The sequence below is a fragment of the Amblyomma americanum genome, chromosome 4 (genome assembly GCF_052857255.1).
Source record: "Amblyomma americanum isolate KBUSLIRL-KWMA chromosome 4, ASM5285725v1, whole genome shotgun sequence".
Classification (NCBI taxonomy): Eukaryota; Metazoa; Arthropoda; class Arachnida; order Ixodida; family Ixodidae; genus Amblyomma; species Amblyomma americanum.
In genome coordinates, this window is record NC_135500.1 from 129,607,798 (window position 1) to 129,619,908 (window position 12,111).

Genomic DNA, 12,111 nt, shown 5'->3' on the forward strand with positions numbered 1-12,111 from the left:
ATGGAAGAAGCTACAGCGAGGCACTCGTACATGCCCCGACTCGCGCGCCCCCTACGTGTAGCCCGTAACCGAGTACGGGCCTGCAACGAGCAGCAACTGGCGACGGCTATACGATGCCCGATGCTCTTCTTGTTCACCACACCAACACTCTTTCACACGCCAGCGTGCTGCTATTCAACGTGGAATGCCCAAGGGCGGACGAGAGGTGGGGGGGGGGGGGGGGGGATGGCGGGAGCTGGGGTCAGCGGTGATTTATGATTCGATGGAACGCTATCGAGGAACGGCAAGGGCCCTCCTCTCTTTCGCCGCAGCATCTCTGTCCCGCGTGTGTCTGCTGCTGGCGCTCGTGCAATATCCATGTCGTTTTTTTCTTGATTTCTTTCCCGCTGCTGCGCGAGCCCCCGGGTCTCGGTGAGCGTTTTCCCTGCTCGCGTTGTAAATAATTTGCACTGGTTCCTTCCCCTCCGGCGTGGCCCTATCTATATATCTGTGGGCATTAGTCGCAGCGCCAACTAGCTACTAGCCCTTGCTTCGCGCAGCAGCCGGCCGTTTTGAGTCCGTCGGTGCTTTACTTATTTAATAACTCGTTCCCGCCGCTGTAATCGATGACCGATCGGCGCAACAGGCAGTGACCCTCCCAGTTGACTTTCACGGGCAACGGCGGCTGCGAAGGGGAGGGGGCTCCGTCGTGCGTGTGCGGTGCTTCCCAAAAGTTCTTAGGCCGCTTTGCTTGTCCACGGACGTGTCGCCGAGCCGGTCGTGTTGGGAAATTTCGAATGTAATGTCGCTTGAGACCTCGCACAGCTAAACATGGCGCGACATGTCGCTGTAGCGTTTTTTTGTCAGCTAAACTGCTGGCACTCGAAGTCAGTGCGCACTGAGCGTAGGTAAACAGAGTTCGCGGTGTCCTCGCAATACAGTATACAGTTGAACCTCGTTATAGCGAAGTTGAAGGGGCCAGGAGATTACTTCGTTATAGCCGTAACTTCGTTGTAGCCCATGTTGACCGACTTTCTAGGAGGAATGTTGTTTCCTCGTTATATGCATTATTTCGTTATAAACCGTTTACTATAACGAGGTTATATAGACTGTACACTCCTTAGTTCGTTGACCTAAGCTGCAACGATCAGTCAAACGAACGGCTAGGTTTAGCGCAACAAAATGAAATCTGTGCGTCGAGTCTTTCGTTGTACGGATTAACTCGCTATCGCCTTACCTGCTTCAAATTCCCCGCGCCTTCCCGCGTCGGTATTCTTTGTAACGAAGGCCCATGCTACTACAGTCGGCAGGACCTGCATCGTATAGTGCAGCTATGGTCGGTCATTTAAGAATTACGCGATGTGAATACAGTCGTGCCCTGTTAATACGAACCCCGTTATCTATGGACGACTCAAATTATGGTCAGTTTTTATGGGGACCAAACTTCTTCAATGTACTATACGTTTCGTTATAATGGAGACTCGCTGTCCGGACAGTGGACAGAGTGAAAATGCACGGAGCCCGTTGGGAGCCATATATATTTGTCCTGTTAATATGGACAGCGGTGAGAACAAATCCGGAGTGCCTTCACCAGAAGTCCCGCCCCTTTTGTTTACAGCGCAGAACACCAGGGAAAGGCAGTGTGAAAGTGCAGATGCCGTAGTAATGGTATATTTTCTTTTTGTGTGTGTCTAGTTCCGTACTTTATAGCGGCAAGCGCGCCTTTCCATTTCCCGCATTGCATGAATCGCTGCGCAAAAAACCCTCTGTACTCTACGTTGAAAACCACAGTCAGCAGCTCTCAGCCGAGTGGGTTCTTCGGATATAAACGGCCTTGCAGGAGATACCTCATCACTCCAAGAGGCGCCATCACGCGGCTTACAGACCACTAGACGCTTCAAACGTGCTTCAGTCTGCACCGCGTGGTTTAAAGTTAATGGCGATCAGAATCATACTCCTAGAGCTTACAAGATTTCCCGTTTTCCGCTTCACTGCCCGCCGCTCTAGGCACAGAAGTGGTATGCACTCTTAAACGCTTCTTTTTGGGATACTTTTTTTTGTGATTCGTTTTTACGGACGACTCGCTTTACGGACAGTTTTACTCAGGAACCAGAGTGTCCATATTAACGAGGCACGACTGTAGATCGTTCCTATGGGCACAAAATAATAAGTAGTGATAATCGCGATGGGGTCAGGACTGGCTGAGTTTCAGGTCGCACACTCGCCGACGTCCCGCGGGTGCAGGTAATTTGTCTGCAATCGCAACCTGTATAGTGCACGCACTCTCTCTATATATATGTCCTGCCGGGGCACCGGACCTGCTACGCACGAGCGCGGAACAACGTCCTGTACCAGGCAGACAGAGCGGCGAAGGCGGTCGAGCTTAAGCGGTTTCCGAGCACATTTGTCACGCCGGCTGCTATGCTGCACGTGTAACGCACTTTCCATCGCCTACGGAGGCGATACCAGCTGCGCATCGAGCGACGGGCGAGCCTCCCGCGGGTCCATTCCTCACGGTAATGAACATTTGTGCCTCATGACAGGGACGCTGCTGCGATGGTCGTTAATAATACGGGCGACACGCAGCGTATCTGCTGCGCTGCCGACGAGTTCTATTTTTATATATCCATTTATCCCTTTTTTTTCTAGTTGAAAGGGATAATCCGGACAGGCCTATGTTTCGCTGTCCTGCACTCCCTGTAGTTCGCTATAACGGAGAAGGTTCCGGAACCTGCTCGCCTGGTTGTACCAACTTTCGAGGATGCTCCGACGATTATATATAGAACGAATATACGAGGGAAAGGAACACACACACACACACACACACACACACACACACACACACACACACACACACACACACACACACACACACACACACACACACACACACACACACACACACACACACACACACACACACACACACACACACACACACACACACACACACACACACACACACACGCACGCACGCACGCACGCACGCACGCGCGCGCGCGCGCGCGCGCACACACACACACACACACACACACACACACACACACACACACACACACACACACACACACACACACACACACACACACACACACACACACACACACACACACACACACGATCGCACGCACGCACGAAGTTTGAAAGGTAAAACAATAACAAGAAAAGGTGAATGTCGCGCGTCCTTCTAGTTATGCAGCCAGAAATATCTTCTGCCCTTGAAAGTGCAAAGATTAGCTCTGCACTTCCGCGTTTTCCATAATTGGCCCCGTTTCCAGCGGGTAACAAGAAATCCGAGTCCGCGACGCGTGAGAGACTCGCGCATACAGCGGTTACTGCAGTGTATGTCGAATGATTAAAATCAAATGGCGGAGAAGGAGCAATAGAAAAAAAAAAGCCAGTGTGCACATGTTACAACCTGCTTAACTTACAGCGCTTGTCCGCCATACGCATCTTTGCGCGGCCGGTGGGCTGTCCGGTGGCCGCCTCATTAAAAGCGAGATTACAGTCCGTAATCCGCATTGAGCCCCGCGAGCATTTGCATTCGAAAATTCGGTCCTGCCGGTCGGCCGCGGCCTGCGTTGACTCCGTTTCCTTCCGAATGCATTCCTCTTAAGCCTTGCAGATAAATCTCGGATCCTAGCCCCGCATAAAACACAGACAGTCTGTGCACGCCCACACGCTGTTACACTTCGTTTTCTTTTTATCTTTTTTTCTTTTTCTTTCCCGCCACCGTATATGTGTAGTTCGAGGTTCGACTCATCCCAGATTACTCGTGCCCCCGTTTTGTTTTGTCTTGTTTTTCTTCCGGACTTCCCAATTAGGACAGGACCAGAAAGAAGCTGAGAGCAGATGCTCTTGCAGAGTCACGCCGGGGTTTCGATAAATCGCGAAAGTCGCAGTCGTCAGAACACTCGGAAGTAGTGCTATCGAAATAAACCGAGGGAGTTCATTACGTGTCTGGAACTTGTTTCGTTTCTTTTTTTCTTTTTTCGTGATGGTAAACTCAATTCCCTCTTCGCGACATCGTTTCGCGTTTGTATTTTCTTTTCCCTCATCTTTATTCGCTTAAGCGAAAGAAAGACCCCGCGTTTCCGAGTGCTCGCGCAAACTGAATCGTTGTACCGTGTCGCTAATCCTGAGTGGGGGTCTTGTGTAAACAAAGTGCCAGTTGCCAGTCAGCGCCGGTGTTTTGTCTGTGACTGCTGTCGTGTCCTTTGCGCCTTTCCGAAATGGCCACGCGCCTACATTTGGACGTGTGGCAACTGGCTGGACGGTTATATTTTTCGAAATGTTAATTGTAACGCGAGTTCGATGTATATGAACTGTTATTTATTAGGTGGAACTGCGGCATGCAGCTACGAGAGGTGTAAGTCATGTCTCCTGCTGCATTTTTTTTTCATTCGTTTTCAAGACAGACTGGTGTTTCTCATTCAAGCAATATTAATTCGTCAGCGTCCTTTCAAATGCGTGTGCGCTTACGTTAATGTGTACCAGCTCACGTTATTTTCTACCCTATAATACGCTAATAACTGTGTGTACGTCGTCGTCTCCCTACGCTATTTTGCGCAAGTGTATGCTAGATACATTAATAGTTTAACTCGCTTATCCCTCTTAACCTCCTTTCCTCCGTATGCACTGTCTTGCCACTTTCATGAACTAGTAAAAGCACAGCGTTCTGCGGGGCTGGCCACTTCAGGTGACGTCGGAGATGTGTGCGCAAACATTTGCGTGAAACGACAACAACCAACTCATTCCGCTTTTTATTCTATCAGAATTTTTCCCTCACCACACGCAGATATTCGCTTCGTTCTTCCTTTTCGCGCGTTTGGATACATTTTTCCGGTCTCTCCTTTTCTTTATTGAATTTTTTATTCGTAGCGTTCGGTGCCGCATTCCGAAGCCCTTCGTCTGCATCGATGTCTTGTCTTCTGTTGCAGCCGGCAGCTGGGCCGTGGAGGGCACCTTCCGGGTCACCAACCGCCGCTACTCCCCCGACTTGGTCGACCATTCCAGCCGGGCCTTCAAGTCCCTCGCCTCCGAAGTGGCGCGAGCGGTGAGTTTTTCTGGTCGTGCTTAGCAGCTGCGGTGCACAGCTCGCTTGCTGCGATGCAGTGTCTCCATGCCAACCCTACAGGGAAGCTTAACACTTTGGCGCCGGTTCTCCTACCGGCGGGTCCTTGATGTGGTAATCACAGTCTGGCTCCGTCTGTCGTCTGGTGTTCTGTCAGCAGTGGGATGTTTGGTGGCAGTGCACCCGACGTGGTTATAGGTCACGACTTCGTGGTGTGCAGCGTGGAATATAGGTGGAGTGCATACCTTTGGGATAACTGCTGCCATCTGTCATAGCTATTATCTAGTTACCAATATGTTACAGCGCATTAATGCGCCAGGGTTGTTACTGTTTTTGTTTCACCGCGAAAAAACGCTAAGGCGCCCGTGTGCTGTGCGATGTCATTGCACGTTAAAGATCCCCAGGTGGTCGAAATTATTCCGGAGCCCTCCACTACGGCTCCTTATTCTTCCTTTCTTCTTTCACTCCCTCTCTTATCCCTCCCCTTACGGCGCGGTTCAGGTGTCCAACGATATATGAGACAGATACTGCGCCATTTCCTTTCCCCAAAAAAACCAATTATAATTATAAAGTTCGATGACCTTCACTTGAAGGAGACGGTGACCTTTTTATGAGAGTCCCGCAAACGAGGTCATCTTGTGCGCGTGTGTTGTTCGCAGTTTCTGCGTGGTCGCCTTTCATGGGCATGTGTTCAACCGCAACGAATGGGATCGTTCGGGCCCGAATGTGTATAAAGAAAAGGAAAAAGAACAGAAGAAATAGTGGCTGGGAACATTGCGCCGTATGGGGTCAATTCATAATCTTTAATGCTCCTTTTCTCCCAGAGGTCATTGCGAATTGTGTCACAATTCAGGGCCCGCCTGATTAATCGCTCATTTGCCGCCGTCTTCGCTCCCTATATTGCCGCCGAATAGCGCGCACCCCTGCTCGCGGCGCTCGTGTTCGTTTATATTTAATCCATCCTCAATGATTTACGGATTATTGATTTTTTTCATAATACCCAGCGCTGGCAACCAGAAGCATAGCTGTAGCATGTGGACATAAAAAAAAAATAGGTTAACGGGGCAGTTCTTTATATGCAAGAATAGTATTTGTGCCATGGACAATACTGTTCAACAAGCGACGCATGTCAGAGCGGGCTTTCAGAAAGCGCCTTTCTTTAACGGAGATTGCGAAGTCAAACCCATTCGGCGCGGCGCTTCTAAAAGCCTTTCGAAACCCATATAACGCGCGACAGGTCGGTGCCGCCTTTGAGCATGTCTCGGGCAGTCTCCGGGTATACGTGGCTTATGTAGTATTAGGCAATTAAGCCTACAGAGGTCGTGAGGCAAGCCTTTTTACTTTTTTGTTTCTTGAACGGCGCTGAAGGCCTGGCATAAGCTCTGACGACACTCCAGTAAGAAGCTGGAAGGCGGGGGGGTCTTCATCTAGCTCAGCCGCGGTATCGACAAGCGCTTCCCTAACTCATTCCGACATCCGCGGAGACGCATACATCAAGACTACTGGGTCGCGAAGATGGAAAGATGATGGAAAAAGAAGAAGAGGAGGATGGGAGGAAAAAAGAAAATCCGAGTACATTTCAGTTTCAGACAAGAACAGCAACAATAAAAAAAAGCGCGCGCGAAATCAGCGACGGTGTAGAGTATTCCGGCAATCCTGCGAGTTCATCTCTGCGGGCGTTTCTCCCTCCTTACTTTCGTTTCTCTTTCTTTTCACGTTTCAGTTTTCTTTCCATCTACAAAAGCCGCCATCTGTCAAAAATGAGGGAGAGAGAGGGAAAGAAACGGAGAGGAAATAAGTCGGGGAGATTGCGCACTATAGGTTGTTTCGTATATATGTTTAGCTTTTCTTTTTTAATTTTTTTTCGTCGCATTGCCGTTTCCGGCCCATTTTAAATGTATGATACAAGGCTTCTTTCATTTTTTTTTCCTGCTTTTTAAACTTTCGCCGCGTTGCCCAAAACGACTTCTGTGCATCGCCGCCGCTGCTGCCGCTCGAAACAGTTCGCGCTCCCTGCTTCCGACGGCCTTTCCTCCTCCGTCTCTCCTGACTTCCACCCTCCCCCTCTTATTTACTTTCGCGTTTTTTTTTTTTTGCGTTGAGAACAGGATATAAGGATCAGGAGCGTTTCCGTCGTCGACTGTCGACACTGCGGGGGCGTCGAGCAAGCTGGGAGCTAAAAAAAATAGCAAAATATTAATGAAATAGAAAAAAAAAGGGAACGGAACGGAAACCGGCGAAAGCTTACGCAGGGAGCGAAAGACCAACTTCCTGCGATCAAAAATGTAAACAACGCACTGATCCAAGTAAATCCGGAAGCTTTTTTCTTTTTTTTTCTTTATTGTTTTCCGCACACACATATATAGTACTGATATCTTCGCGGTTCGGAAGTGTTCCCCGTTTTTGCGGAACCTGCCTAGTCGTGGGACCCCAATTTTTGTGATTATTTTCTTAGCGGCTGTCGCGAGTTGCGAATCCTTGTATTCTGGCGAAGCGACACTTCGAACTCTATCTGCAGTGCGGAGATTTTTTCTTTCTTTTTTGGCGTTTCTTATGCGACCTTTCACCTCTAGATATGTCCAGTACACACATCTCCCGCATTCCTTCGGCCCGGGCTGATGTACGCGATGTGTCTTGTTCTCTATATTTACATTATTCCTTTTTGGAACGCCCAGTTCATTTTCTCTGCTGTAGAAAACCCGCAAGAAAATGAGTCGCAAGCATTCGCAGCCTTCCTAGCGTGAAATTGGGGCACTCCGCGTACGAGTCCGGTCCTCCGGATATCTTCTAATGTTTAAAAATTGTCGATACATGAGGGGGACGTGGAAGGAAATCAGAGGCGACCAAAGTTGGGCAGGACCTGTAGTGTTCTGGACATACCAGGTATACGTCTTCCCTTGTCCCGTGCATGTCTATGATTTGCGAAACATTTCACAGTCGAACGCTCAACAGTACCCTATGTTAAAAAAGGACTTCCTCGATGTGTATACACCACACCCTAAAAGCTCGACGTCCCGCTTTGAAATTCAATGAGAACATGCACACATTTCAGCTGAAGGATTTACGGGGCCTGGTAGATAGTGGTTCTTCGTATAGCTCAGCGCCATGGCATAATATGTGAAAAGTTCGTCGTGCCTATACTTATTTTTGTGCTTATGCTGCTTAGTACCGTTCGGAGAAGAGGTGTTGATATACTTGTGTTATATATGCTGCACTGTGGTAGCGCCACACTGTTTCGTCTACTGCTATCATTCTTCACATTCCTGCCTGTTGGTTGCCTATATGTTGTCGCTGTTAAATGAGCCCTCCCCTTCTTTTCGTTATCATTTTCAGAACTTTGCCCCGCATCGATCGTACCTCCAATTTCTCTGTCATCGGCGAAATGTGTCCTGTTGGCTCAATTTAAACGGATGATAATAATGCCTAAAGCCTGAGCATGTTGTCGGGCTAATTGGCGCAATTCTTCACAGATGGAAAAGTTGCACGAAAAACCACACACGAGACCGGGTGCAGTGGCGCTCGTCCGGTGCCCTGTCTTGAGCGGTCTTTTTTTCGCGCCACTTTACCACGTCTGAAGAAAGCCTAACGCAAGCGATTACACAATCAGGGAGAATATCTGTTTAAGCCGATTAGAAACAACGCCTTCAGGCGGAAAACTACAATCGCCGTGATGATTCGTGGAGGAGCAGGACGCCAGGGGAAGGCAGTCAGGTGGGAGAGGGGAAGGACGCGTAACGGGTAGGGGAGGAGGACAAACGTGCCAAGAAGTCGACAGCAGGAAGCTATCGACGCAGCCCTATCGCGTGAAGAGCTTAGGAAAAAAAAGAATACGAAAAGTAAAAGCGAAATGAATTCGGAGACTCCCGAGTCGACCGCCTAACAGCTGCGTGAGGGACCGGGGAGAGACAGCTATAGGGAGAGCGTCTCCATCTCAGATATGGCGCTGTCACCGGGAGATGGGAACCAGAAACGGAAGCAAAAAGGTAGCAAAAAATACAAAATGTAGTACTGCGAACGGCGGTGACGAAGGCATATCGAAAGCGAAGCGGCTGGCTCGAGAGCTCAGAAAGTAATAATAAAAAGCAAAATAGCTCGTCAAAACTGCGCAAAGTCGGTAAGGAAAAAAGTCGGTCCCGCAGCAGAATGGCGAGCAGACGACGACTCGCGCGCATATTCGAAACGGACTTCGCGCAGACGACGATTGTCGGAAACGACGAGACAGGCGCGTATCGGAGAAAATCCATATGCGTATATGTAGTACGCCACCCCCCCCGTATACCTTCCTTCGAGTACACATATATATGCGTTGCCCGTCCCATAGTGATCCATGAACGCGCGTGCAAAACCGGCCTCCCGGCCGTTTCTTCTATATACGTTCTGTTTCTTCTGCTTTCTGTTTCTTCTTCTCTCGAGCGCAGCGCGGTTCGCTTTCTTTCCACTCCTCCGGCCGATAACGTCTTCAAAACGAAGCCCGTAAAAAAAGAAAATGGCCGTAGAGACGATATTGATATTTGCTTAGCCCTTCCCAGTCTTGTGCCATCCCGCTCCGCATATGCCTTTCTCGGTATACGGGGAAAGAACTCGCGCGATATCGGCTCGAACCTGCCGCACGAGGCAGAAAGATGACAGATCGAGCCGTTGCCGCGCGTATTCGTTCGCATTCTTAAGGAGCCGGCTTTGCTTATTTTCTCTTCCTTCCTCGAGTTTCGTTCTCCGAGACGCGTCGCGTCCTCCGCGTGTTCCCCGCGTGTTCTCGCGCTCGTATTTCAATAACCGAGCGCTGTTGTATATACTTCTGACTTTACACTCTCGCTACGAAAGAAATCGAGATCGAGCAAGGATAACGACGCCGTCGTTTTCGCTGGAATTCTAAAGGCGATATGGAAAATGCCACGGCCGTACCAGCGACGCGCGGTGCACTGTTTTCTACGTCAACCAGTTGCTGCGTCTCTTGGCGACAAGTCGTGTTTTTGTAAGAAGGCGCGCACCGGAGCTGGATGTGCTTTCAAGACATTTGGCGCCGCTCTTGTCACTTGCAGTGTGGCTGTATACAGATAGTAAGTTGAGGTTATAGAAGAACCTCGCCCGCACCACTGCTGTATCGCGGGTTGTGGCTATATACAAAAATTATTCTGGGACTATAAAAAGAACGAAAAATAAAGTGTCCCTGCCCGTAATGTGGCTATATACAGATAGTAAGTTGACGTTATAAAAGAACCTCGCCCGCTGTGGCTATATACAAAAATTTTTGTGGTACTAAAAAAAAGAGCGAAAAATAAAGTGTCCCGTCGAACCTCGTTATAACGAAATAATGGATACAACGAAGCAGTGACGATTCCACTTGGAAAAAGCCGCCGCGGTGGCTCAGTGGTTATGGTGCTCGGCTGCTGACCCGAAAGACACGGGTTCGATCCCGACCAAGGCGGTCGCATTTCGATGCGAAATGCTAGAGGCCCGTGTATTGTGTAATTTCGGTGCACGCTAAAGAACCCCAGGTGGTCGAAATTTTCGGAGCCCTTCACTACGGCGTCCCTCATAGCCTGAGTCGGTTTGGGACGTTGTTAAATCTCCATAAACCCCATAAAACCACAAAACCAAATTCCCCTTGGAGGCTCGGTCAACACAGGCTATAACGAATCTATGGCTATAACGAAGTAATAGCCGGGCCCGTCGAACTTCGCTATAACGAGGCTCAGCTATAGTATATGCAGCATACAAAAGGCTCGAATATTGCGGCAATGGCTGAAGTTTTAATTAGGCGCACCGACCAGTATGATTTCCTTTATTTATTTGTTTTTAGCTCACATCGCCTTTGCAAGAATACGCGCGAGTTAATCAGAGTTCATAAAAGGTGCACGGAGCATTTCGCAGCAAAGTCCGGTTCTAAAGGCGTTCCACGAAACTGATTAGCGCTAAGAGCAAAACAAGATTTCACTGGGCTTTAAAAGGACGCGCAGCTAGACCGTGCCTGAATAAGAGGGCCTGGGAACAAAAGACCCCTATTCATTAACGTTGCGACACGCGTCTGGGGGTCTGGTTACTCGTTTGAGGATTGGTGGCGCCACCGTCGCTTTCATTATTCTTTTAATTTCATTTTATGCATAGCGCGGATTTCCACGAATCTCGAGTATGCTTGACAGTTGAAACTTGCAGTAATGGTGGTGCGAGAAAAGACATGCTGAAATGTGGCTTTCCTGCCAGGCTATCGTGAACTTTTCTGAGCGACAGAATTTTTGAGAAAAAAAAAATACTGATATAAAAAGAACTAGACAGAAAAGCCGCCTCTTTTCACTTTTAGCCACGCTCGGCGTTGCAACAGTTGGTCCAGGAACACAAAGGCGGCTGGCGGACTGCCTCAGCCGTGCTGTTAATTAGAAACTAGAGCTAATGAATAATGGGCCATTCGTTCTTTCCGCCATGAGAGTGAAAGTTTAAAAAACAACGAATAAAGTGCAGTTAGAACTCGACATAGTCGTGGAGCTTGGGCACCATTGAGTGACCACCTGAACTTCTGCACACTTTTCCTCGTATTAGCTGGCTCAAGTCGTTATGCCTGTCCCGGCTTGGCTCGACATGGTACGCGTTTCGCAAACCGGCGGTGCGTATACGGTTTCTTTCTGTGCTTCTCAGAGGCTTTCTTCTTTCTTTCCCGACGCCACCTTCGTTCTATACCACCCCTACGAGAGTTACTCATGCTTGGAAAGCTGCGTTAGCGCGCGGATATTAGACCCTCCAGCTGCCGAGTAGCAAGCAAGACGCTACAAGTTAACGCTCGAAGTACCTTTCGGCCACTGCATTCATTACGCACTCTTGAGCCAGGAAAGTAATTTGAAGGACAAAAAAAAAAAAAAAAACTCGTAAGAACCGCGGGTGGCCTGAACGAATGAGTGAACGCAAAAGAAATGGTTAGCAGGACATCAAAGCAGCTTCGGGGCCCCGTATGTACGTGCAAGGTTTGGCCGTTCGTCACCGCGTCTTCATAAGTTTCCTTTCGAGCGCTATCTCTTTTTTTTGTTTTGTTTTTCGAAGGGTCCCTTAAGAATTCTTCGATGCGCGAG

General features: G+C 49.1%; 1 protein-coding gene across 7 annotated transcripts in view; it reads left to right on the forward strand.

The window, feature by feature from the left end:
• LOC144128350 (uncharacterized) overlaps window positions 1-12,111 on the forward strand; it is a 421,731-nt gene that overhangs the window by 395,826 nt on the left and 13,794 nt on the right. For all 7 annotated transcript variants that reach the window (XM_077661689.1, XM_077661691.1, XM_077661690.1 and 4 more), the window contains one exon: window positions 4,920-5,035. In XM_077661689.1, coding sequence (XP_077517815.1) covers window positions 4,920-5,035 — 116 coding nt within the window. The remainder of the gene's footprint in view (window positions 1-4,919; window positions 5,036-12,111) is intronic.